Source organism: Orcinus orca, chromosome 15 (assembly GCF_937001465.1).
Source record: "Orcinus orca chromosome 15, mOrcOrc1.1, whole genome shotgun sequence".
NCBI lineage: Eukaryota > Metazoa > Chordata > Mammalia > Artiodactyla > Delphinidae > Orcinus > Orcinus orca.
The window spans coordinates 40,189,555-40,217,423 of record NC_064573.1 but is presented as its reverse complement, the minus strand read 5'-3'; the positions used below and the strand labels follow the sequence as shown (position 1 = coordinate 40,217,423).

General features: G+C 38.2%; 1 protein-coding gene across 30 annotated transcripts in view; it reads left to right on the top strand.

The window, feature by feature from the left end:
* DTNA (dystrobrevin alpha) overlaps positions 1-27,869 on the top strand; it is a 390,891-nt gene that overhangs the window by 316,028 nt on the left and 46,994 nt on the right. For 13 of the 30 annotated variants that reach the window (XM_049697961.1, XM_049697960.1, XM_049697970.1 and 10 more), the window contains 5 exons: positions 3,160-3,314; positions 6,068-6,173; positions 8,549-8,715; positions 11,563-11,687; positions 16,160-16,243. In XM_049697961.1, coding sequence (XP_049553918.1) covers positions 3,160-3,314; positions 6,068-6,173; positions 8,549-8,715; positions 11,563-11,687; positions 16,160-16,243 — 637 coding nt within the window. Of the gene's footprint in view, positions 1-3,159; positions 3,315-6,067; positions 6,174-8,548; positions 8,716-11,562; positions 11,688-16,159; positions 16,244-17,592; positions 17,875-17,945; positions 18,036-25,223; positions 25,302-25,864; positions 25,958-27,869 lie in introns of those variants that run through there. The other 17 variants (XM_049697966.1, XM_033435222.2, XM_049697964.1 and 14 more) reach the window with 5 other exon arrangements.

The following is a 27,869-nucleotide window of genomic DNA, read 5'->3' as shown; positions in this document are numbered from 1 at the left end:
TTGCTGGCTTGCATTTAATCATAAAACAGGCGGAGTAATGATTTTATAATAAGCATTGCCTTTATAATAAGAAAAATAAAATGAAAGGATATGGAATGTCTTGGGATTTTCCTTCTTTAAATTCTAATTCACTTTACGCCAATATGCCAACTACGCTTGTTTGGCAGTTTTTCTATTTTTGTGCATAGGAATGAAAGAGATTTAGTTCATTCCAACTAGTCCCTTCATGTTGGAGAACACAGGGCAAGAAGAGTTGGCTGAAAATAATTTAGAAATTTTAAAAAGCAAAAAAGTAGAAAACAGCAGAAATTTTAAAGCTGAGTTTTAAAAGCTGCTTTAAATACTTTAAAAGGGACAACAACCCCTATGTTGCATCCCAATTTCCAGTACTCAGGTCCACCAGGAACCAATATGCAGGGTGTTCATCAGGTACCCCAGGCAGCAGAGAGTGTGAGGGCGCACCCTGCAGGTGTGGGACATAGCTACCTGTACATAAACGGACCTAATATAATATATTCTGTTTCTGTCAAACTGGTTTTGGTCTGATTATAGGCTGTTAAGGATCTTAAGGAATTCTGAATCCAGTGCAATAAGCCTGGAAAGTCAGGTGCTATTCTAAAGCTTCTGGGGAGGGCTTGTTCATGGCAAACACCTTGTATTTCCTGAGTTTCTATTACTGAACAGGTTGTTCGGCCTCCAAGCTTACCTCCAGGGTAATATTTCTAACTTGCTGGCCTGTCTTTAATTCTTCAGTACCTCCTTCATTACTGATAGTTCTTTATACTTGGCCTAGAAGTCCCCTTTGTAAGGAAATCTTCCCTGACTCAATCCTCGCTCTAGGAACCCTCTCTCTGAGCTCCTGCTGCACCCTGTACACCCTACCACTCCTGTACTCACACCACCTTGTCACCGTACATGATGTCGTGTCATCCAGGATGCAACCACATCTCTGTCATCCCCAATAGACTGGGACCTCCCAGAGGGCAAGAACTATGTCCTGATTTTTCTGTATAACCATTGCTTAGCACAATTTCATGTTTATTAGGTGCCAAGTTAATTTTAGTTTAATAAATCAATGAATGTAAGTCCTTCTGAAGTATCATTGTAAGGTGCTGCAGGAAACACAAAGGTAATTTAGACTATGATTTAGAACCTTATAGAACAGTCCTATTGGAGAGGCAAAGTCTAAACATACAAGGTAAATGGCAGAAAAGTGTGATATAAAATTAATAATAAAAACAGATAACATCTCTGTACCATATACAAGGTGCCAAGTACGCATCTGTGTGCTTTTCATCTAGTAACTAGCTTAATCCTTGAAACAGCCCTCTGTATTGTATAGATACACATATATTCCATGTTATAAGAATATTGCATATATGTGTATATATATGTGTGTATATATATGAGTGTGTGTGTATATATATATATATATAAAACAGAGGGCCCAAGATTAAGGTACAAACACATACCATGTTGAGAGCTTCCTCAGAGTCCCCTCATTTCCTTTTAAAAACCTGAGTGGTCATTAACAGCCACTTCCCTTTAATCCCAGGGACTTAGCCCTAGTTTGGCTGTTACTTGGTAGAACTTTATCAGTACCAATGAATTTAATATTAGCTTCAAGTTTGTGAAAGGTCACTGTTGGTACCCCTTCTGCTTTTACTCTAGTTAGAGATGTTGTTGAAATTATTTCAGTGGGAGATTTGAAAAGCCTAAGCTACTTTTCAACTGGCCTAGAAAATCCAAATCTAGAAGTTCAACAGGATGGCCAAATGACAGTTAACCACCCGGCCCCCAAACAAACAACATGGCAGCTTTAATGAGCAAGTACACTTACCTCTTCAAGGTTTCTTGTTCCTCCTTTTGATTGGAATTCTTGAGTTTCTATATGTGGAATTATACAAGAGTTTTGTTTTTGGTTTTTTGGGGTTTTTTTTGCTGTTGGCAACTTCTTTTTTTGACTAGTTATAATGAAACATGAGAGATGAAATTCACTAAGTAAACAATATTGTGGAAGTGAATGAGAACAACATTAATTTTTGTTGCTCATGTAGAATTGCTGTAGCTTCATAATTGATTAACTATTTTAAACACAATAGAAACCCTTTGTAAGTGGACTATTTAAAGAAAATGAGAGCCAATTCACATCCTCAAAACATAATCCAATAAAAGCCTATAATATGCTTAACATCTGGCTGCGGTGTAAAACAATGCCCCCAGATTACATTTTGACCTTGAAAAATTAAGTCCAAAATGAGCAGAGGTAGCATATTGACTTTACAACAGTTTATCCCAGCAGCTGTGCTGGCCTAGTTACAATCTAGCATGGTGACAAACCATATAATAGCCAACCCTTTCCTTCCAGTAGTGATCTCCACAGAGGAATTATAGAGTACCTTGGGAAATTATGCCAGTAATATTCATTAAGTGCCCACAGTGGCAGAAACTGAAGAAAAGAGGCTCAGTGAAGCCAGTGGCTCTGCTGAGAATAACCTGGAACCCTGACTTTACCTCACTGATCGTTGACAAGGCCAGGCTTCCTCTCGGCTGCATGAGGCAAAAGACCCTTCCCCATAAATCAATTGCCTTCCACCCAGAACACTGTGATTTATAGGAAGTTTTCTGCTTCTGTGGGAAGTTAATCAAGTGTTTTCATTGCATCCTTATCCCCATTATGTCTTTCATTTTTCAATATCTTAAACCAAAACCCAAACGTTTTAGTGACAATATAGACGGGTAAATAGCTCACTTGCTAGATACACACACACCCTAACATTGTCGTAATATTTTCATTGTGTATTTCAAAAGAGGTAAGCATATTTCTCACATGTACAAAAATGCCTCCCGTCGAGTTATATATGATTGATAATTGACCTCAAACTAAAAATGTGATGTTCTCTGTCTTATCAAAATATGCTAATTTTATCCAAATTACTAGTTAATGCACTATTCCAGAATCATCTACAGAAAGACACCAGAGAAAACACCATGCCAGGAATATCTCAGCATAAAAACTAGTTTTCATATTATTCTTTCATAATAAATTAAATATTTAGTTTCTGCCACGTTTTTTGTTATTTGCAGTAGATATATTGAACTAAAACAGTGGGGAATCTTTATGTGATGAATAAAGATCTTTCCTTTTCCATCCATCAGATATTTTCTCAATGATTTCTGACTCCAGTGGGGTGATGGTTTATGGACGATACGATCAGTTCCTGCGGGAAGTTCTCAAACTACCCACAGCAGTGTTTGAAGGGCCTTCATTTGGTTACACAGAACAGTCAGCTAGATCCTGTTTCTCTCAACAGGTAGGAGAAAACTTGTTTCAGGAAGTATCTCTCAGTGGCTGCTCTCCTGTGTGTCACTCCAAGTCACTACTTCTTCATGGTAACTTGTAGTGTATCTTCCAGCTTCTGACAAATGACCTCTGAGTCAGTAACTGAACTCAACACATTTGGATAATCATAATAGGTGGTGTTTCCTGACCATGAACCAGGCATCATGCTAAGTTCTTTATTTGCATTGTCTAATTTAACCCCTACAGCAACGCTATACCCTCGGAAACATTATTACCACCACACTATCAAAAGGGTTGAATTGTTACTCAGCCTCACATGAAACATGAGTCTGACCCAGCACCGAGCTTCACCAATTTAGCAAAGGAGACAAGAAAGGAATCACAGCATATGCCCCATGCCATCTGGGAGGCCCTAAATCGTCCACTACATTGGGGCTCAGAGCAACATGTTTTAACTGGGGGTGGTACAAGTCAGCCAAGGGAAGCTGCTTAGTTTGGGGGACTCTCCGTGTTTATATCTCTCCAGTCATGTGGAAAATCTACATGTCTAGAACTATTCTTCAGCGCAGCATAGTGGAGATTTAGAAATCCATAAACTGAAGATTTGTTTACAATTTTTAAAAATCCGAACTAACCAAGTATGTCCTCTAAAAGGATCCGTTAAATAAGAAATCAGTGCTTAGCAGCCACTGAAAAGCTGCATTTACCTCCAGCTAGTAAACCTCATCTGTCTGTTTACTTGGTGATCTAAGAGGTCAAAGGTGGTGCCTTGGGCATCCCCGTAGGTCATGGATTTATGTAGAATTATAAATGTATCCATACACTCAATAAGAGAAGGGATGGCTTGATACTTTAAGTATCAAACTCTACTGCCGCTGGGCGGGGCGGGGGTGGGGCGGTGAGGAGGATGGGTTCTCACCCAGGAAGCCTTTCTGGCCTTTCCCACGCCCTCACCCCCAGGCTGGCTTAGATACCTGGCCTCTGTCCCCAGCTAAAGCATACTCCTCTTTGGAGTTCCCTTTGCCTTTCGAGTTGGTGACCTCAGAATGGATCCATTCACCTAAGCCTCCTTCTATACAACTTCTTCACCCAGAACTTCTCATCAATCACCAAGTCCTACTGATTTCACCTTCTAGAATTTTCTCAGATCTCTCTCCTCATCATCCTCGATTGCCTGGCCTATTGCATTAAAACCCAAACTGCTCTCTCTGCCCCTGGATTTACTTGTTTGTTTGTACATTTGTTGATTTTAGGTAGTGCATTGTAGAATCCTCAGGAAATATACTAATGCCTCAGAATATTTCTCATTAAAAGTCAGCCAGAATAATAGGACTTTTTTAATCTCATAGAATTTATCTATTCAAAAAAATTTATAGGATGTTACCATTGCTCAAAATTCCTTTTGAAATATCCTAGAGACTGCCCATTATATAATCTTTTATATACCCTCAATGATGAGAAATTTATGTATGTGGAAATCATAGTAGCATTTCTTGACATCCAGTAGTGATTTTTAGCCAGTATGATGAATGGTCAAAATAGATAAAATCATGTAAAGTACAAAAAGAGGCAACACTAATAAAAATAATAAGACCAGTTTATTTTTGTGCTTCATAAACTGGCTATAGCAGCAGTTCGAATGATGAAATTCCAAAATTGCTTTAATTGCTTCATTGCAAAGCTGCCCCAAGTGATTGGTTTGAAACACAGTATTATTTTAGACATATGAATTGTAGTAGCTTTTGAAAAACTACTGTCTCATTACTTATACTTTACATAATTTATCTTTTAATTATAATGCTAATAACAACCCTATAAAAAGCATATTTAGTATTATGAGGTAAAGCTAAAACTGTAAATATCTGCCAATAAGAAAACATTAATAGAAGGGTACCAAGACAGTTGTTTTGTGAATTACAAGGACAAGTGTAAGGTTTAAGCCTTGAAAAGGCACTGTAGCTCTTCAGGGCTGATTTCTTATCTAAAAATATAAAACTATCCCATCCACCTTGATATTCTAATTCAAAAATTTAAATAAAGTAGTGATTTTTGCATGTAGATTTTTTGTCATTCATACTATGAAAATATCATATATTAATATAACTTCTTGTTTTTTCATTTTGAAAGATACTTATAGATAAAATACATTTCTTTTCTGCATCAGAAAAGCCCAGGATAATGACACAGAATCCGACTGAATTGTAAGAAAATATACATAAAGAAAGTAGAGAAGAGAATTTTTTTTTAATTTAGAGTGTTCTTTTCTAACAGGGAAGGATAGCTCCCTCCGAACAGGATTCACTCCTAATCTTGTATAGCAGAACCATTCACATTAACCACAAAATATTTAGTCCTTATGGAAGTTGAGGAGCTTTGAAAGGGAAGCTGTTCTACAAATTTAGAAGACTGATACGGGAATTGTCGAGTGTGCTGTGATGTACTATTGGGTAAAATTTTATGGAGAATGTCTACTCTCCATCTTTCCTCACCATTTTCATACTGTCCCTCATGTATGAAAATGATCCCCTCAGAATTGTTTTATTCCTTGTGATAATATTGACTCAGCCTCAGTGGAGATAATCCAGTCTTATGTAGGCTTAAATATAAAAAGCAATTAATGTTTTAAATTCAGAACTAGTTTCAAGCTGTTTATTTATTAGAGGTTAATTGAATGTCTTGTTTCTTCTATCTCAAATGATATTTACATAGCAGGTAAATTAAGATTATTCTTGATTCTAAATTTTTATGGGTTTTTTGATGCAGAAAAAAGTCACCTTAAATGGTTTCTTGGACACACTCATGTCAGATCCTCCCCCGCAGTGCCTGGTCTGGCTGCCCCTTCTGCATCGACTGGCAAATGTAGAAAACGGTGAGTAGTTACTACTGAGGCAATTTTTTTAGCCTTTTTTTTAAATTGAAGTATAATTGATTTAAAATGTTGCATTAGTTTCATGTGTACAGCAAAGTGATTCAGTTTTATATATATATATATATATATATATGTAAAATAAAATATATATTATTTTCCCTTATAGGTTATTACAAAATATTGAGTATAATTCCCTGTGGTATACAGTAGGTCCTTGATGGTTATCTATTTTAAATATGGGAATGTGTGTATGTTAATATACATATAAATAACATATATGTATATGTTAATCCCAAACTCCTAAGGCAATTTTTTTCATTACTGAAATTATGCCTCAAATCTATAATTATTAAGCCAAGGTCATTGTTTTAGGGAGGTCTGTTTAGTAGTTCTGAATTTTAATAGAACTAACCTGTCTCCCTCATCAGTAAGGCCTTATAAGTGCACTGCACAATTAGGACTGTCTGTTCTAAAAATTTATTAAATCTCACAGTCTGCCTCTCAGTTACAAATCAGGTGTGGCTTAAAAACTTACTGTAATGGAAAGAGAACCTCAGTAAGGAATGTGACATTTTCTAGTATTTGTTTTAGGTATGAACTTCTACTCTTGGTATACCTGGCATTAACTATTTCTTCCTAGGCACTCCATCAGGAATAGGTGGAGGAGATAGAAAAAAGTTGGATGGTTGCACCTTGCTAATCTTTAGTCATATGCTCCGAATTGTAAGCTTTCAGTGGTTGTAGTTATGTAAAAGAAATGAGTAATGTAACTTTCGTCATGTGCTTTTGTTTTTATAAAAGCAAGTATTTCTATGTTAAAAGTAATTACTCTTGGCATATCCAAACTTAAATATAAAATACAGTTCAGAGCAAGGTTTAAAGAAATTTAAACATGGAACAATCCATTGCCTCCATCTGATCTTTAGATGTTCTTATTTACTGTTTAATCTAACTCTGGGAATTCTCTAGCCTTAAATAGAAAATAATTTATCTCCTATCTCTTACTATAATCTCAACTTCTACACATATCTTTAATATACATTGGGGTTAAAGTTAGCTTATTTTAAATTCCCATTTAGAACATCTGGCATCTGCCCTAATTATCTCCCTTAGTTAAAGTTATAAATCTATCCTGTTCTGCTCATGGAGAAGATTTAAAGAATGAACTTACTAGTTTCTCTGTAAGCACTACCAGTCACAGATTTTTTTTTTTTGTGCTTCTTATTCATCTGCTAGAGCAAAGAGCAATCGAGGTCCAGATCATGCACGATGAGTTCATATTACTGTTTTGCAGTTTAAGAACTAGTCATTTTCCAATTATAAACTTGTCATTTCATGGCTTCTCTCTCAGCATTTCCTGTTGCAGGAAATGAGTTCCTTAGGCCCTGTCCCAGAACAGTTGTCCCTAGATTCAAGTCTCACTTCAGCCTTTCCCAGGAGGCAGGAAAAGGGAATATGATGCTGGTTCAGAAGACAGTGTGTTCAAAACTGGTTATGTCTTTGTTTTTACAATTTACTTTTCATCTTTATTTATTTTTATTTGCAGTATTTTCCCTGGCTGGATAGCCAGAGAAAAAGTTTACCAAAAGCATGAGTTGTTCTTATTGTTGTTGATATCTTTAACTCATAACATGCAGTTACTTGGATTCAAATCTCAAATATTTTACCTTGCCTGCTTTATAATTCAAATTTTCTGCCAAAGGAAGTTGTGTCTCTTGAACTATCTGACTTAGAACTGTATTCAGACAACTTATTCATCTCTTTGGGCCCTATCCATCTGCCTCTCGGGAAATAAAAAAAAAAAAAATCTGTTAAACAAAAGCAGTGTCACTCATTAAATAAGCCCATTAGCTACTCCATTTTTTAAAAAGTAACTCAATTCTCCCATCCAGTTTTTCTACTCTTCTTCCATTTGCCTTTCTTTCTTCTTCCTCTCCTCTTCCATTTCTCTCATATTTGCTCCCAACCCACTGGGCAATCAGCTGTGTTCATCCGTTGTGTTTCTGAGTCTTCCGTGAGCTGTGCTGATATCCTGGAGACAGAGAGCATTTGGGGGAAAGGCGAGCCAGTTTGGGTAATTTATAGTCTCGTAGTATAAGGGACGGGAGTAAGAAGAGCAAATGGAATTACAGAGATTTGCCCTTAAAAGAACCCCTATCCTCCATCCCCTTCTGTTTCTCCCACCTCCACACACATGCTGGAAAAGGGTAGTGAGAGCCTAGGAATAAACTTAATGCTTCTCTCGGAGAAAACTGACGATCATCGGAAATCATGGCGCACAGCAGAAAAATGCAATTCTTGTCGGACTGTATTTTTCCTTCTTCTGGCTCATACTTTTGTTTTCTTGTTTTTTTCTTCATTAACTTGCCCCTCAGTCTTCCATCCAGTTGAGTGTTCGTACTGCCACAGTGAGAGTATGATGGGATTTCGCTACCGATGCCAACAGTGTCACAATTACCAGCTCTGTCAGGACTGCTTCTGGAGGGGACATGCCGGTGGTTCCCATAGCAACCAGCACCAAATGAAAGAGTACACGTCCTGGGTAAGGCAAGGTCCAGGCAATACTTACAGTTGGATGTGTGAGTGTCGTCCAGAATGCAAGGGAACGGCAAGCATGGTGACTGAATCAAGCGACACGCTTACCTTCTCCTCTCACATTCCGTCCTTCCCCTCCCACTCCCCACCTTACTGGGACCTCTTACTTATTGTGTCTGAACCCAGTGTAGCTTCCTAAGGCTTAAAATATAGGAAGACTCAAATGATATTACTTCTTGGAATACAGATAATTCAGTATCGATTTAGGTAACAGCCAAACAGCAAGCACCTTCTGGAACATAATCTCATTTTCACAGTAAGTTAAGGTTCTTTTCAAGTTTGGGGGTGGTTTGTGGGAATCGCCTAAAAATTATTGTTAGTTAGATTCTGGAGTTGTCTTAACTGCATGACTGGAACATGAAGGAAAGACCTGCGAGCGTGTGGGCTTAAGGATGCTGTTTCATTCTACTTTTTTAGAGGAGGGGGAGATATTTGAAAATCATCTTTTCATGAGTAGTGCAAGTGACTAACTTGCTGGAGGTGACCTGTGATACTGACCTGCTAAAGGTGACCTGTCCATGTGATGAAAGTGTTCTCAGGAGCACATGGCCCTGAGTCTATGGGAGGAATTTGCCCCCGTGAGCTTGCTGTTCAGGTGGTTTACAGTTTGCTGACCTCTGTCTCAGTTCAACTCAAAGACCAGATCCAGTGATGTTGTTCTGGTGCTTCTGTGAAAGTATTGCTCTATGTACAGATTCTTTTTCGTGGAATGTGCCATCAGTCCTGCCAACTCCTCTTGGAATAGTTGTATCACAAGAAAATGCAGACTTTTTAAAAGCATTTTTTCTATATTTTAATGTGTCTCAAATCAACCTATAGTCTTTACTTAAAGAGTAACTCATTTTATTTTTACAAAGGTCTTCAGATATGCATTTTAATTGCAGTATAGTTTATTTACAATGTTGTGTTAGTTTCAGGTATACAGCAAAGTGATTGTTATACATATATGTATAATACGTATAATATATTTATTCTTTTTCAGATTCTTTCCCATATAGGTTATTACAAAATATTGAGTATAGTTCCCTGTGCTATACAGTACGTCTTTGTTGTTTATCTATTTTATATATAGTAGTGTGTATATGTTAATCCCAAATTCTTAATTTATCCCTCCCTGCCCACCTTTCCCCTTTGGTAACAATAGTTTATTTTCTATGTCTGTGAGTGTGTTTCTGTTTTGTAAATAAGTTCATTTGTATCATTTTTTGTAGGTTCCACATAGAATTGATATCATATGATATTTGTCTTTCTCTGTCTGACTTACTTCACTTAGTATGATAATCCCCAGGTCCATCCATGTTACTGCAAATGGCATTATTTCATTCTTTATGGCTGAGTAGTGAGAATATACATTTTAAATCAGAGTGTTCTTTCTAGGAATTATTATTGGGAACTGATATTCAGTGCAAATATATTAATTGTTTAGCACGTGTCAGATTCTGAGTTCAAGTAAGAGTTCTTCACTAAGGCATTGTATACTGAGGGCTTGATGCCAGTTCAAATGCCACCCATCACTACTGGCACCCATCACATGTTGAGAATAGATATACTAGCACAGATCATGAAATACAATTTCGTATAGAATGCTGGAGGAAATACTTTCTATTTTCTTATTGTCAGCGTATTGCCAATTTTCAAATATGTTCTATTCCAAGTCCTAGAGGGTTGGTGATTATAGACTAATCGTTTGTAATTGTTGCTTTATGTAAAGTCAGATAAGGAGCCTTTTCTTAGGGGTTTTGAACTCTGCAATTATATGGCAGGACAATGTCTTTACAGAGTAGGATCAGACTCCTCACGAGGACAAAGGAGCCCCAACGTTTATGGGGTGAAGAGCTGTTGTTACTGCTGTTTTAAGTGTTCGAAGAATTAAACCTCCTAGCAAAAGCCAAAGAGGGACTTCTTGGACAATGTTCCCATTACTTAGCTTTTAAAAATGAGGACAAAAGTCACTTCGTTATGTTGCCAGTTATGGACTCTGTGTGTCAAAGAAAGTGACAAAATGAGAAATCGCTTCTCACAGAAAGGAAAAATTGGGGTAAAGATTTATTATATGTGGTAGGCTATTTTTGATCATCTTGGCTGTGAAATTTTAAAATAAACATTCCACTGGTCCAAATGAAAAAGAGGTAGCATGATGCTCTGGAAAGAACATATATTCTAGAGACTCAGATTGAAGTTCCACTTTTCCTTCTAACCGGATGTATCCAGCCGCACCTGAAACATCTTGCCCCTGGATTCCCACAAAACCTCCTACCCATCTCCTTACTTCCATTCCTATCCCCTCTCAAACCTTTTTCTGTTCTTAACGAGAAGCAGTCCTTCTAGAATCAGGTCATCTCTGAGATTTAACCTGTTCATTGTCTCCCTCTGCATTTGAGGTAAAGACCACAGTCTTGGACGCGGCATATAAGACTTCAGTGGTCTCCCTCCTGCTTTCCTCTCCAGAACAGGGTCTCCTGTTCTTCCTCCATCTGGAATGACCTTCCAGTCCCCTGAGTTTTGTCAGAAGGACCCCTGCTGTTCATTAAGTCCCAGCTCAGACGTCCTGAGCACAATGACTGCTTCCATTTATCACAGCATTTGCTGACACTGTGCAGCCCGAGGCAGTTACCCCGGTGGCTAATTCCAAACATTCTGGTCCCAGCAAAGAGCAAAATCCTTGACTTAGAGTAGATTATCAAAGAAGATTTCCTGAATGAATGAATGGATATCTACTATGAAAACAAATCATCTGATGAAATGTTACATAAATGTTGATGGTTATCACTTGAACCTTTCTTCTTCCTTCCAGAAATCACCCGCTAAGAAGCTCACCAATGCATTAAGCAAGTCTCTGAGCTGTGCTTCCAGCCGTGAACCTTTGCACCCCATGTTCCCTGACCAGCCTGAGAAACCACTCAACTTGGCCCACATCGTGTGAGTATCTCTACCCGCCAGACTGAGGGACAGCTTTCTTCACTGATGCGTGTGCAGATCCATACAAAGACAATTAATTTCCTATTAGTTGTCAGGGACCAAGTTTTAAATTTTATTGTCTTAAAAAAAAAGAGTGAAAGTCATGTTATTATAATTTTTTTCATGGAGAGGTATATAGTACTTCTGCCCAGATGTACAAGTATGCCCCACTGTGTAATTTACCTTGAAGTGGAAAATATTCAAAACTTTTATAATTGTAAAATAACGATGTTATTGGAGTTTGCACAATTGGACGTTAATAATCAACGGAATTACCGTGGTCAGGAAATTTTAAAGCACGCCGTACCTTAATGTCTTGTGTGCTTTGAGTCCCAAATAGAGAAGCCCTCTGTTTCCTTTCTCTGCACAGCCAGTCATCTTAAAGATGCCAGCAAGCCTAGGAATCATTGCTGTTGCTGTTGTTTTATCCCAAGTTATATAACTTTAGAAGAATCATGGCCTGTGCAAGGGAGGGTTGAAGAAGGGGTATTGGAGGGGAAGTTCATCCAAAGTATGTGTGAGTTTGGGGGGCAAAGGGAATTGGCCCAAGGAACGGTGCTACCACCCACCCCTTCCACTTCCCAAAAGCCTCATGTCGGGGGGCCTCTCTCAGGCCTGGCTGGCTCAGAAAACAGAGGAGGCTTAGGTAGAAGAAAGTATTTCTTTCTTGGGTGTTATCTTGGGCTCAGAAGAAGAAAGAAGTTCATTACCTACTTTGGGGCACAGTTAGGAGTTACGTAGTCACAAGTGTCTCAGGAAGCCTCTAGAACAGGCTTTCCCCCTCCTTCTGAACTGCCTTTCATTGTGCGCACTTCAGCACTACCACGTGCACTGCAGGGCCTGTGTTTGCCTGTTGACCTCGAGAGGTTGGCTGATGGGACACATGGGTGTTAGGAATCCACCAAAGCAAGGTTCACGCTTCAGGCGGATGAGAACATAACCCATTAGAGGCACTGTGGTGCATCTCAGAGCCTTAGGAAAGCAGCCACTCTTTCCCCTAATGGACATAAACAGATCCCATCAAACCACTGTGCTGCAGCATGTCTGTGGACTTTGTATAAATCCCACAGGGCTTTGTTTGGTTTACTCTGGGTGTGTGCTGAGGGTTCATTGCCCCCAGCAATCCACACAAGTCTGGAAGCATCCACAAACTAATGTAAACTGATCCTGTAGAATGTGGTTGACTTATTTTTGGAAATTTTGCTCCCAAAAATAAGCCTTAAAGTAAACCAGGGGTAAAGAAATCTGGGAAGTGTCCCAAAGGACCAATCACCTGCAGAAAGAGAGCTCATACGAGCTGTTCTCCTGAAGTCTTGACTTACTTCCCCATAGCCAGGGACGATCACTTAGTTGCTTGTGAATGAACAAAACATAAGTGAGAGTAGGTCTGGGCTCTCTAAGCTTGGCCACGGAGTCACTGTCTACCAGCCCTCTTAGGGGCTGGTAGAACCCCTTAGGGGTTCCCCCCCAAGAGAACAGCGTTCAATCCGAGATGATGGGTGTGGGGAAGGTAGGGAGAGGATGGGGGTAAACAGCCTGGCTCTAAGAGCTTTGCAGCAAAACGGAGTTAGGATGGGGCCTCGCACTTGGAGACAGAATTAAGAAGCAAGGCCAGGGACTTCCCTGGTGGTGCAGTGGTTAAGAATCCATCTGCCAATGCAGGGAACATGGGTTTGAGCCCTGGTCCAGGAAGATCCCACCTGCTGTGGAGCAACTAAACAGCCAAAAATAACTAAATTTAAAAAAAAAAAATGAGAAAGAAGTGAAGCCATGCCACACAACTTGGGTTCCGTGGAGAGTTTCAGGATTCCCCCAAAATTCTACACGAAATGTGCCTTTTTCTGCTAAAAGTTCCATGTTTAACCAGATTCTTAAAATAGTCCTTGAATCAAAACACTGATCTGTACTCACAGATAATATATTTTTCCAGGGTGAATGTCAGTTTTAAAAGACAAATTATAGAAAATATTTAATTGTTGAAATAACACGCAAGAAATTCCGGATGCAGAGTGGCCAATCTCTATTAGAACAGATTTTTTACTAATTTTTAGCTTTAGACATTTTTCTATTTGTTATTCTGATGTTATTGCCCTGAACAGATATTTATGTTCCTTCTTTTTCTTTTTTTTTTTGGATGGGGATATCTAAGACTTCTAATCTTAAAGTATGCTGTTCATTTAGCTATTCTAAATTATCATAGGCACATAAAAGCCACTTAAGTAGTGACATTTTGGTGTTTTGGCATTTGTTCGTAGCTATTACATTGCTTGTAAATGTTACCATGATTAACTGTCTCTATTCTGTTCAATTTTTTGCTGCCAAAAGGGATACTTGGTAAGTCAATAGTCTTTAGTGTGCTTATAAAGACTTATAAGTGGTTATGAGACACAAAACAGGTGAGATATATGAGGCTAGCTTAAAACTAATTCTGCCTTTAAGCTGAGCGCTTTCAGTTTATGAAAAGAATGCCAATTTTATAAAAATGTCCTTTGCAAACATCTTGTCCAGAAAGAAAACTTTGCACTAGGCCTCTGTGACCTTACCTTCTGGAGCTATTTCTTTTTCCTAAGACTAAATATGTTTAAAATTCCCAATGTGACCTATTTATTAGATAAGGTACCTTGCCATTTGATTGTGGAGGAAATAGGTCCCTTTGAAAACTGTTCTTTGGTGCCAAGGTTAGCCATTCTGTGTCCCAAGTTCAACATTTTCGTGATGAACGTTAAATGTGAAGCCATTTACTAAGGAACTGCAATTTCAGCTTTGGGGTGACCAGGTTCAATAGAGTAAATTTACCAGACTAGTGAAAAAGCATTCCAAATCCACTTGTTTTCTCATTTCCTAGAGATAGAGCAAGAGGGGAACATTAATAAAAAGACAAAAGAAAACCAGAAATGTTGTCAAGTTGATTTTTTTCCACTTTTTTCAAAGTTAAAATGAAGATATTTCATTCTGCCCACTGTTTTAAAATCTGATACACCTAACTTTTCAAAATTCACAGAACAATTTGTTTAAAATTAGCATCCTTCTTATAAAGTGAAAGTGTCCTGCTCAAAGCAGAATTAGCTTTAAACTAGTCTCATGTATCACGCATATCCTAGATAAGTAATATAAAACACTAAGCTAGTTTTCAGAACTTCGGCTAATATGTTCAGAGTAGATTAAATACTGAACCTGCTATTTTGACCTCACCCAACAAAGAATGTGTCTTTAAAAAATCTGAGAAATCAGTTTAGCATTAGGTACTGAGAACCAAAAGTGTCAATGAATTTTTGCATGTAGTGCTGACATTTCATAACCTGCCTTGCATCATGTCCATTCCCATAAACACATTGGAACAAACAAGTCTACCTTTTTCTCTTCATTGTAGAATCCAAACTAACTCTGGTTTCCTAAGATAAAAATTAAACCTTTACAACTTTTTGCTCTTAGTCAAGTTGACACAAATAGATTCTATAGGCTACTGTATTCATGTTTCGTCTTCAAAAAATTCTGTACTGTCAAACTCATATATAGAATTAGAGTGAAACTAAAATTTCCTGACTCAGAACGCTGCCCTGCCCCATCACCCATCTTCTGAACTCTAAATTCCACCTCATTGTACCGTGGAACATCTTACAGTGAACCTAAAATAAGACTAAAAACAGCTTGGAGATGAGATGGGGATCTTAGCGCTATCATTTTACCTGAACTAAGACATCAGTTATAGGAATGAAAATTGAGACAGTGGAGGACAGACATGATGCAGTTGGTGTTTAAGGTTGTGGACAATTCCAGGGAATATTGAACCCTATTTTCCTTCTCTAATCATATGAAAAAAAGTGAAGTTTTTGGGATGCCTTGCACTCTATGTCCTATCCTATAGATCATCCAGATAACAGAAAGTCAGTAAATCCCTGTGGTGCTTAATTGTGTCTTCACTTAGAGCAAAGAGCGAAGAAGGCATGATACGATTTTGCAGCTGGGTCCTTACAGGCCCGGGTATCCTGGAAGAGGGCCATCGTCATGGGGAACACAGGAAGTTTCCAAAGCCTCAGGAATCTTCCTCTTTCCAAGAGGATGTAGATTCTGATTGTCATCAAGTTTTCTGAGCTTCTCTCTTTAGAAGTTAGTAGGCTGCCTCAAAATCCTCATTCTATCTGAGAATATGACTCAATGAATCACCAAGGCTCAAAGCTCATGACTAAACATTCCTGTGGTTTCTGGAGATCTTCCCCGCAATGCTTAAACAGACATTCTATCTTCTCAAGGAAATGTAACTTCCCAAAACACTTCAAGAATTGAATTGGAAAATGTAAAGTTCTGCGTTGATCCTGGGTAAGATAAGAACTCTGATCTTACCAACTCCTTTCCTTGAGAGATCGTATCGTTGTCAACTTGTGACTTTTATTTAACTTTCCATCCATTTTCCATTTAACTGTACTTTGTTTTAGGCCGCCCAGACCTGTAACCAGCATGAATGACAGCATGTTTTCCCACTCTGTCCCCTCCTCAGGAAGTCCTTTTATTACCAGGAGGTAAGTTCCAACCCTATTATAAAATAAACCTTTGGTAATGAGCCTTGATTTTGTGGCAAGAAAAATATTCTCCTTTAAGCCAAATGTAGAAGATTACTGTTAGAAACTAGTTTGTAAATATCTGTCACAAGTTGTTAATTTCATTCATTTGGATGTGTTTGAAGAGGGCTAGGATGGCTTTGGGAATGAATGTCACTTCTGGAAACTTGCATTTACAATCTATCCACAGTAAGAATGCAGGGTATATTTAAGTTTTACTGCTGACACACATGCATTCTGGCTCATTGAGAAAGTCACTTTTATAGCACTTGGAATGGCCCATTTAAGCCGGGGAATTGGAATTTCAAGATGCAACGGGGAATTACGATGGACATTCTGAAACATCTTGTAATATAAAGCTCCAGATATAAAAGAATCTTCTTCTTAGTGAACTCTAGAGTTCCTGAGGCTAGAGGCTCAAGACCAAATTTGGAAATATAGTTTCTACATAAGTAATTCATGGATAAGAACAGGAAATTTTAAAAAAAGAGGGTGGATGCATGTCTCATCTTTTTGCACAAAGATCCACTGCCCTGTAAGCAAACAGGTGAAGCAGCTACTTCTCCTAAAACTAGCACAATGAACAGGCAGGGGTCAAGAGGTACGCCAAGTCATTTGATCAAATATCACAAATAAAGCACCAGAGAATTATTTTAAGGAATACATGGAGAAGGCTCACAGGAAGGCAGAAACAAAGGTAAGGACAATTGGAGTGAGTAATTGAATGTAAGATTTCAAATGCCTTTCGGTAGGAAACAAATGGCCTCATGTTTCAAAAACAAACATAATCAATCTTTTCCCTGAAGAGTTGCTGAGGTACCAATTTCCCTGTAATATCCTGGTACGTTCTAGTGAAGATTTGCAGACAGTGAGACTCAGAACACTGTTGATTTTTTCTCCGAGTTCCTGGATTTGTCCATCAGCAGGAACCTGAGATGAAGGTGTTCCCCATAATTGTAATCAGGGGAATAAACAGAATGGTGTTTCCCGCTATAAATTAAGCAAGTCTGTCACAGATAGAAATGGGAAGGCAATAGAACTGCATAACATCCACAGTGAAATCCTATGGTTGAAGCCCAGTTTGTTCCTTTCAGCACTCCGTTTCAGAGCCACCAGCAGATTAAACCACATTTTCTAAGACAAAATCATAAACTGTAAAGTCTATTAGAAACATGGGCCTGTGCCTCTATCTTGGGACGATCTGGCGTGATGTTAACAAAGATATGCTTTTATTAGGAAGCTCTGCATTCTGCAAATGTCAAGCAGAGATAGACCCCATCCTTACTGAAGGTCATTTTATATCATTTCAGCTTGGACGGTGCTTTATGATGGATGCGTCTAGATGGATAACATGGCTTCTTCTACTCTAAAATATTCCTATAATATTTTGAGCTGTTCTGGTTCCTCCAGGGGGCATGGTGCCCCAAAATATGATCATTTCCCTTTCTTCCCATTTTCAGTCCTTCTGGAATGTTCCCTCTGAACCTCAAGCACGTTGTTTAAAGTTCGCAGTTCTTCCTATCGTCACGGAGGTTGGCCTCTGGTTTCTGTTTTAAGGGTGCCGTTCAATAAAGCTGTGTACACAGAACGTCTTTCCTCTCTGAGTGGGCCTTGCTCTGTCCATGGGAGGTTTTAACGGGGTCTCATTGTTTGCATCCCTCAGGTTACCTGAGGGGATAAGTGCATCCAGCCCTGTGGCTGAGGAGCATTCGCTCATAAAGCTGTATGTAAATCAGCTTGACCACAGCGCACGGTCAGTATCCCAGCCCTGAAGCACTAATCATAGTAGTAGTTCCGTAGCTAGACCGCTAGTCCTACTTCATCACTAAAATCCTCTTGTAGTATGCTTTGGTGGAGATACAGGTCTTCTGGGGTTTCATGAGATTCCTTTGAGAATTTCCAACTTGAGCTGGACTGGTCAGCTCTTTTTCTCTTTTCCACTTTTCCACTTCTTTTATTGATTTTATGTCTTCATGCCAGTATGTATGAGATGAGTAAATATGAAGAGTACCATGTTGGATCTCCTTCTTTGGACGATTCTCTGCTTTGGTACAGTTTGCAAGACCCCAGATGGTGATTCCTTAGACTCTTGTATTAAAGAGCCTCTTGGAATGATTTTAGCACTAACTGTGTGAGATCAGGACAACATCACATGGTTGGACCATATTACAGTAAAAGACTTGAGGATTTACATCTTTCTGTCCTCCTGGGCTTGGGCCATTTTCCCCCAGGTAGGGCAGTCTGATTCCTATTAAAGTAGCAATTTCACAACCAATTTCATGCTCTTAGTGTTTAATTTCTACCAGTTGATAATGCTGGTGGCGATCCCCTGTTTATTTCTTAGCCATGTCCATACACTAAGGTTGATGGAAACCATCATGCCAAATGTAGGCATAAGTTAAAGCCCCTAATCTTCCTACAGTTGGCACTTAACCAAAGAAATAGGACCTAGAGCTCTGCCCTCACTCCTACCCCACCCCAACTGCCCCCTGTTAAAACCGGATAAAAACTAAAACCTAAACAAGCCAAGAGTGGTGCTGGTCAGTGTTGAGGCTGCATTAAAAAAGTAAGGAAGTTTACCATGCAGATACTTTATTTAGCCTGAGTTTTTGGTCTTTGGTATTGTGACAGATCTTACAGAGATAAAGCAGAATGAGGATGAATTGAAATCACTACTCCAGAATCCTCACTACAAACTCCTGGCATTCCTCACATAGAGTCCTTTGCAAGCATACACTTTGATCTTCAAAAGGCACTAGGGCCTATCTTTGAAGTCTTTTGACATCCTGGTAACCTAACTCACACAGATTTATGAGGGTATACTACCACCATCTGCCCCATCCCCTGTTCTGATATCCGTTTCTAGCTATATCCTTGAGTCACTTTTCCCTTAACTTAAAAGAGGGAATTCTCAAAGGCACTCTCCCTTAACCCTTTGAAGTCTTCGTGTGTGTGTGTGTGTGTGTGTGTGTGTGTGTGTGTGTGTGTGTGTGTGTGTATACTCAATGCTGATTAGCAGTTAGGCACAGTATGGATCAAATGACACAATTCATGGACAAATTCACTTCATTCATTTTCTTGATCATAACTATATCCCTAAACCTAGATTGTTTTCTTATAAGTGCATGAATTTATAGGAAAAGAACAACTAGATCAATGGAAATTTATCATTACCACTAGGAAGAGAACGCCAATATATGATGTATGATTGGGCAGCCAACATTAAGCTTATGAAAGATAGCCTGCCATTATGGCAAATATTATTGCAAGAGCTGACCACAAAGCCCTTCTCCCCCTCACTGCACACAGCATTATGCCTTTGAGCTTCTGCTGTTGGCATCAGGCCCCCTCTGTAAAATCTTAATTATCTTGCCAAAATCCTCACCTCATTTACGTGAGAGAGAGCTGACCAGTCCTTTCCATTTGGAAAATATTTCATTAGTTATGGCTATTATGGCCATTTCTTCATTAGCTACAATAAGGACATTCTAAAAATTTGAATGGCTAGATACTTTTACCTCCAGTTTTAGAAACTTCTCTTAAAGATTTTACAGATATTTTTATAAATGCAACCTCTCAAGTCTTAACCACTCACAAAAAGAATCACTTTGGCTATTATATCTAGCCAGAACTGATCACTCTCCCAAATATGAGAACATTGCTTATGATTCATAGAGTGTGTTGAACACAATCTAATATGCTATTTTCTGGTTTGTCTGAAAAGCATTTGGTTAATTACTAATACTGTATTAGGTCCAGGGGTGCCTATGGGGAAGATACACTGCCTTCCCCACGCACTTTCAAAATCCTGATTCTTCCCAATGCAACAGCCTTTGTGAGCTATTTTTGTGGGTTGACTGGTTGTTCAGTTGGTTGATTTGTTTGGGTTTTCAACCACAGAAAGGCTAATTCATGTGTCTTTTTCAGTTTTTTCAAATACTTTGCTTTTCCTAATCCAGATTTTTAATCTGACATGTAATGTTCAAACTAAATTTTAAACACTTGTGTTTTGGTAATCAAAAGTGAATAGAAATAAAATTGAGGTACTGAATTCAAACTTTGCTTCTGAAAATCAGTTTTCTCCATGCTCAGTATTTTCTAAGATGAAAGTCCATCGCTTTTCAGTCAGGAAAGAAGGTAAATTTATAAATCAGCATCATAAAATAGATGCATTTATAAATCAACCTCAACTGAAGATTTCTTCATTCTTTCCACACTTTCTGGGCATGTTGTATGAAATTTGAAATAAACACTCTCTGCAAGTAATTATTTATTCCATGTAGCCCCAGAGCTCCACTAACATGCTAGATTTTTTTCGAACCTGAATTAAACTGGTCTTTGCACTCAACTCTATTTCCTATACTAAAATGTTAGTGTGTACTTAAATCTGCTGTCACCTCTTCTTCCCTTTGATAACCTTTATTCTCTTACTAGAGTTGCTTTAGCGGCTGTCTGTGTGTGCTCTGTACCCAGCAAACTTTTCTAGAGCATCTTTTGGCAAAAACACAATTGATACAGCTTGATACTATCTGGGGGACAGCATAGTAAATGTAGTGAATCAAATATGACCTAAGAATTATTATTTCTTCCATGGTATCTGCTTAAGGAGGTTTGACTTTCATGCCAGCCTGAATTGATGACAACTCATTTTCCCACTGAGACACTAAGCTATTTTTTAATGCTTGTTTGCTGATTTGCATGTGGCCGGTATTTTATGTTTCAGATCAAAGATGTTGAAAGCTAGAAAACGAAAGGGGAAAAAGAGTTTTTCAAGAAATTATCTCTTGGTGAAACTGACTTGTGGACTCTTTTTTATTTAAAACTAATTTATTTAAATTAGTTTGATGACCTTGGTATAGATTGTTTTAATTACATTGAGAAGCAAAATGTTATTCCCAATTGACAGTCAGCGAAGGAGGGAGCTAAGTTTACAAGTCATTCTTCACAAAGCCCAAACACCAACAAGTTTATCAATCATTTAAGAATCAATAAAAAAGTAAATCTCTCTTCTTAATTTGCCATGGTTCAAATATCATTTTCCATTTAACCATTGTGATGATAATCATGCCACATGACATAATTTGTTTATATTATATCGTTGCTCTGTGCAGGACTTTTATTTAAATCCTTTTATTTTCCTGTTCAATAAAAGAAAAAAATATTTGGCCAGAGCTAATATAATAACACAGCATAAGCAGAAGTGGTTTTCAAAACTATATGGCAGGTTTAAGCAAAAATCCAGGGAGCATTTGTGTGTGATTTTGTTAGCTTAGAGTACCCCCAAAATGTTTGCACTTAAGCAAAATCCTGGCATCAGTTGTCATTCTCCAAAACGAAAGGGTGAATTTAAATAAATAAATATGAAATATTTTGAAATTGTACTAATCTTCCAGAACGCATTATGCCAGTGTGTGTGTGTGTGTGTGTGTGTGTGTGTGTGTGTGTGTATGAAAATTTTGGGAAGAAGGCCATTTATCTTTACATATGTTCTTTTCCAGAGTATAAAAAGGAATTGGTGAGAAAATAAGAGAATTTTTTTTTTAGAAAAGAATAATCTAAAGGAATATTTCCAGCCTCTTTTCTTTCAGCAGAACACATGAAATTCAAATTTCACCTTGTCATACCCTCCAGGTATGATTGTCAACCACACCCAATAATGAAAATATGTGTGCTGAAGGAGGTGTTTATACATTGGCAGAGCCTGGTGAAAAGAAAATAACGACAATAAGAAAAAGAGACGTGTATACACACAATTTTAGGGATGGTAGCATTGCTTCTCCTTGGGACTCAGATTAGAAAAGATTTATCACCCACAGTCAAGAGGAGCCCCAGGTAATTAGCAGTTTCCGAGGTTAAAAGGAGGAATGCATTTAAATTTGAAGACGGGGCATGCAGAAGATGGAGAAGTTTCCAGAGCTAGAGCTGCAGGAAAGCCATTGGCACGTCTGGATGCACTGACATGCTGGAAGCAGTCACTTCTTGATAAGGCCCTAGGTTCCAGTGTTGCCTGATCCCAAAGCCCACAACGAATTGGAAATATCACCAAACTTCTCCAAGCAGACTGCCAGAGCTACAAAATGAAAGTTTAAACATCCAAATTATTCTATAAAATATCGTGAGTGTACCTTGCTTTGAAGAGATTATCAAAAATTACCTGATGTCACTACCTTTGCAACAACTCAGGAGAAAATTTTTTTCACTTTGCTTCCCTTCTTCAAGCTCCTTGGGAGCTGCAGAAGAAATTCTGGTGAAGATACTTCATGAGAACAGTCTTTATAGACCCAAGTTTTAAGTGAAACCTGCCTCCTGGTCTGCTCTCTAAGTTCTTGATCCATTTCATTTAGAAAGAGTGCTTTTTTTAATTCTTGTTTTCATCATGCACTTGGCTTCCTCTATACATGGTCATGTTTTCTGCTTCCCAGAAATAAATGATTAGGAGGAGAATTCAAGGCTAGTTCTAGTACAGAAACTATGTGGGCACTGAGTACCAAAAGTCAGAAATGCTCTTGGCACTAGATGCTAACAGCTTTAGCAAAATGAGATAAATGCAGAGAATATCATCCCCATATACTCCGAGAACTGGTTTTCCCAAGGATTCATGTGGGAAAGGAAAGGAACATGAAAGGATTTAAATGATGCCTTCGAACCAGCGCTGGCGAGGGCCAAGGCAAAGAAAATGGCAACGAAAGGACAAGACTTGTATATGGAGACATCTGCTCATCCCTTTGCGGAAAGAAGGGACTTGGAGAGAGCAGGGCAGACAGGCAAGTGGCGTAGAGGAAGGAGAGAGGGGCCCAGAGAATTGGAGAGAAAGAAAGAATGAGCCACCAGAGGAAAATCGGGGCAACTGCTCACTTCCTGCTACCAACCCTGCCCATGCTGATGTCAGCAGGGTTCCTCCAGTGCCAGTGCTCATTAGTAAGTGGTGGGACACACTTCTGCAGCTTTACTGACACATCACCTTCCTCCCATAAGACGTCACCAGAGTAACTTATAACAAGCATATCCTCGTGGTTGATCCTCCCGTGTTTCTTTTTTTTCCTTCTTGCACATTCATCATCAGAGGTTGTAACTGTATAATTATTAGGCCTTTGATTTAAGGAAATAACACAATTTCTGGGATTCAAGGGGAAAAGTAGCGTATGTAACAAGGCAGAGAAACGGTTTCATTTGGAGGGAAGAATTCTTAATATTTCACACAGTGTTTTGAGTGGTTTTACAGGCATCTGAAATCAATTATAGAGTGGGTAGATCTATCTTGTATTATCAAAAAAAAAAAGTTGGGGGAGGTGATTGGGCAGCAGTGAGACCGTAGTTACTAGATAATGAGCTGTACTTCAGGAGACAAGGTTTGGAATGCTGTCTTGGTGGGATGGTGGGAAAACATCAACTCCAGTGGCTTAAGATGCTTATTTGCTCCTGATGGGCAGGTTTCATAGTCTTTGAAGGTGCAGATCAATATGCTTTAAAAAAGAATTAACTTCATCAGGAAAGCAAATTCTCCTAGAACATTGATTTCATTGTTAAAGTCAATTTTGTTTGTGTGCAGTTGTACTTTTTGAGTAATGGGTGCATTCCTGAAAAGCTGAGTAAAGTCATAATATTCAACAAACATTAATGCCTACTCTATACTAGATGTTTTCTTTATAGATCAAATTTGATTTTAAATTTACCAGAAGCCTCACGATTTAAGGAATCTTGTAGTATATACTATTATAAAACAAGAATTCCAATTATACCGTGCCTAATTCTAATGTGATATTCATTTATAAGTTGCTATATTTTGTGCTTTGTGGTCTGAAAAAGTGGTACTTTGTAGTAAAACTTTCAAAGTTTTTAAGATTTTTAACTGCTTTATTAAGCATTCTTATATATATATATATATAGATTTATAACTTCTTGAAAAGTTACGGAAGTTTGTGGTAAAAATCTAATAATTTCAATGCAAGTAATTAAAAACTTGGTATTCAAACAAAGTCAGTCACTTAATTTTTGTATTCTCCATGAAGGGCGAAAGGAGTAGTTTTAAGTACACCAGTGTTGCAGGGCAAATTGTTAACCTACAAAAGAACAAGCTGTCTTTAAGCACATTACAAGTACAGTTATAGTACTAAGAATCAATATCATATTTCCCAATGAACATGCCTATTCATTATAGCTATAAACTCATTTATATTATATAAATTTTGGGTGCCTTTGGCTTGGCCACACTTTATTATTATTTATATTTCTATTTTCCTTTAATAAAACTACATTAAACTTTTTAATTTTTCATTAAAATTGCCAATTAAAGTGAGTGTTCTTCCTAATAAATCTAAAATGATAAGAATTTGCCCTATTGATTGGACTCTTCTTCACCAGTTATAGACACAAGGAGGATGAATATATGTTTATAAGGCTCAAAGGTTTATTTCTCTGTTTCTCTGAAAGTTTTCTTCACAGCTTCACAGCCAAGGTCAGGTGACTTGTGCCTACAGCAGCAAAAACACTTTTAATATGACACCCATCTCTAGGTAATTTTCAATTCTCTGTTCAACACAGAAAGTCGGAGAATAGAGGGCAGGCTGGAGAAATAAGCTTCTTGTGTGGGATCTGAAGGCTGGCAGGACTTAGTGAACTATTGGACTGTGTACAGTCTGTCATGAACGCTGGATGAATTGTCATTGTGTCTGGACATATGCAATCTATTTGTTTAGCAAATAGCAGAGGTCAAATCTGGGATCATAGCGGCTTGTGTAATTGTAATTGTGGTTCTCAGGCCAGGTTGCTACTCCTAGTCCAGCTATGTGGAAATCTGAAAACATCTTGAACATTTCAAAGTAATGAAAGAGCTGTCCAAATGGAGCTTGGAAGTAGTCTTGGGAGTTTCTGTTGCCAGTTTCTATTCTTGAATGCATTGCCGAGTTTACGCTCTTCTTGGCTTTCCCATCTTATTAACCAGCTCTCCTCCCAAGGACAGTGAAGTCGAGCAGAGCAAACTGCTGGCTAGGGCTGCTCCAGCTTTGCTGAAGGGCAAAGGGTAAGTTAAAGCCAGAGTGTTCTGGAACCCTGAATTAACTAAACTAAAAATGCTGATTTCTTGTGTCAAAGATGCTTTGTGTTTGAAAGACCGTCTTTGATTTAGTCAAAGCAGCTCTGTTATAACCCCATTAACAGCACCAAGTAGTTATTTTGAGTAGACACATCTGTGTTCTTACTCGCTTTCCCTGATTTCCTTTTCCTTTTTTGAAATGACTAAGCTTCAGATTTGATTTTCCAAAGGATAATCTTTGCTTGCAACCTATTTCAGTGTATTTACTGTACAAATGAATTTCTTGGCCTTAGTGGTTTGAAGAATGCAATTCTGTTTTCTTAAAAGTTACTTGACCTAAGTGAAAATCTATTTTTAAAGAGAGTGAAATGGCATTGTGAATTTCATTGCTTGGATTTTGCTTGTGTTTCTTCATAGAACATCGCTTAGTTTTCCTTTACTTGCTTGGTTTTCTAGATGCCTTTTCGACCACAAACTCACTCCTACCTGCCCTGCTTATTTCTGTCCACCTGTCCTAACAACACCCTTTCTTTCCTCCTGCCCTGTTTCAGGATACAGTACAGTCTGAATGTGGCAGACAGGCTAGCTGATGAACATGTTCTCATCGGGTTGTATGTCAACATGCTCCGGAACAACCCATCATGGTTAGTGCAGGTTTGGCTGCTTGACTGTCCTGCGAGAGGGAAACAGTCTGATCTCTTGACAAGCAGTCTCAGCAAGGGGCAAAGTCACTGGATGCCAGAGGTGTCACTAAAGCATTTTTTTAACTGATCCAATTAAAATGTCTTGTGATATTACTTGGGACACTGCCCATTAATGTACCATAGAATTCACATTTTTGTTTATATCTTAGCTAAAGGGACAACTCATGTAAGCGGGTGCTGTGCTAAATATTAGCATCTAGGGAGATGCAAGACTCTGGGTCCCACCGGTCAGTTCTGTGTTACACGTGCCATGTCAAATTACTACATGACAGTGATGCAGGAATTTGTCTTATTCCAAGGACTTGTGTGTTTCTACTGATTTGGAGAACAATCCTGCATTCCCTTAAGATAGAAGTGAAGAAGAGGAAAAGTGATAGGATGGGATTATACCATGGAAATCATTTCATCAACAATGATAACAGTGGGAGAAATTGTCTTTCGACTCTTCTCTTAGAAATGTTTCAGGGTAGCCATCCTGATACAGCCTGCTTTCAAGTCCCACAGTATTCAAAGCTTACTTTCCAATGTGTTAAATGTGTGAATTCAGATAGCCTTATATAATAGAATAAAGGCATTCCTAGAGTTTTTCCCTTTCTATTTTAGTTGTGACATAGTAGATTCCTCCCATTGGTTCAAGTTAGTTAATAATAAATATACATTTTCAATTTGAATGAAAATAAATGCACAAACTGTATAATTATCACGTTTCATCCTAGTTTAGACAACTGTTTTACAAATATGTTTAGCAAACCAGTTCCTTAGAAATATTCTATTTTACTTAATAACCCTAATACATTTTCTCTGAACTGAGAGCCTATGGATTTTTTGCCATTATAACTATTAAGTGAGCCAATGGGTTAAATTGCCTTTAAAATTGGTCCCCTTTCTTCTACTGTGTCACAGAAAGCATCCCTCAAACATTGGGCATTCATCACCCTCACCACTTGGTATTGTTAACCATGTCTTTGTTTCTAGAACTTTCCTCCCTTGATGCCTTAGAACTATTTTTTGCAAGATTAGTACATGAGGTGACTTTAGGTGATACACTGATGAACATTTATTTGTTTTAATAGTTATATATTTATCTTAATTTGAACTTTTAAAAATATATGTATATAACCAGTGTACTGGTTTAATTTTATTCTATATGCTACTCTTTCAGGAGATAAAAATGCACTCTTCAGCTAAGCCCATCTCTTTGTTCAAATTTTCCCGGCTTGTAGATCGAACAGTTCCTCTTCTTTCTTACATCTCACCCTCTCAAAACTACGAGTGGAGTGATGGTTTTCATCTTATTCCCAGTGAATTTGGTTCCCCAATGTTATATGGTAGCTGAAACAATAGAACTAAATACTAAATTAACGCCCCCCCAAAATTTGTGTTGGTAATCTTCAAAGCAGGATATAGTCGATAAAGAGTCAATCATGTCTGAATGCAATGATGTGATCTCACACCCTGTCCTCTCCTGTCCTTTGGTGTGTGTGTCCAAAATTCTAGCACACTCTGGTTATTTCCACCACTCTTCTTTGACCTTTTCTTAATTAAAGTTGTAACAGAGAAATCTCCAAAGAGGAAAGTGCAGAGTTTGTCACTCCCAGCCCTTTTCCCTCCTCAAGTGGTTAATCATATTGACTTGATGGTCACTTAAGACTGTAAAATGGTCTCAGTAGAGACACCTTACATCGACTTGATGAAAGATAGATGTGACTTGTATTTTGAAAACAAAGCAGAATTTAAGACTGATCAATGAAGCTGACTCGGTTTTAAAAGCTACTGCCCTCCATAATTCTCATCACTTTGTTCCGTCCTTAAAAAATTCCAACTTCTCTTTTCTCAGTTTGCTCCTTCCCTT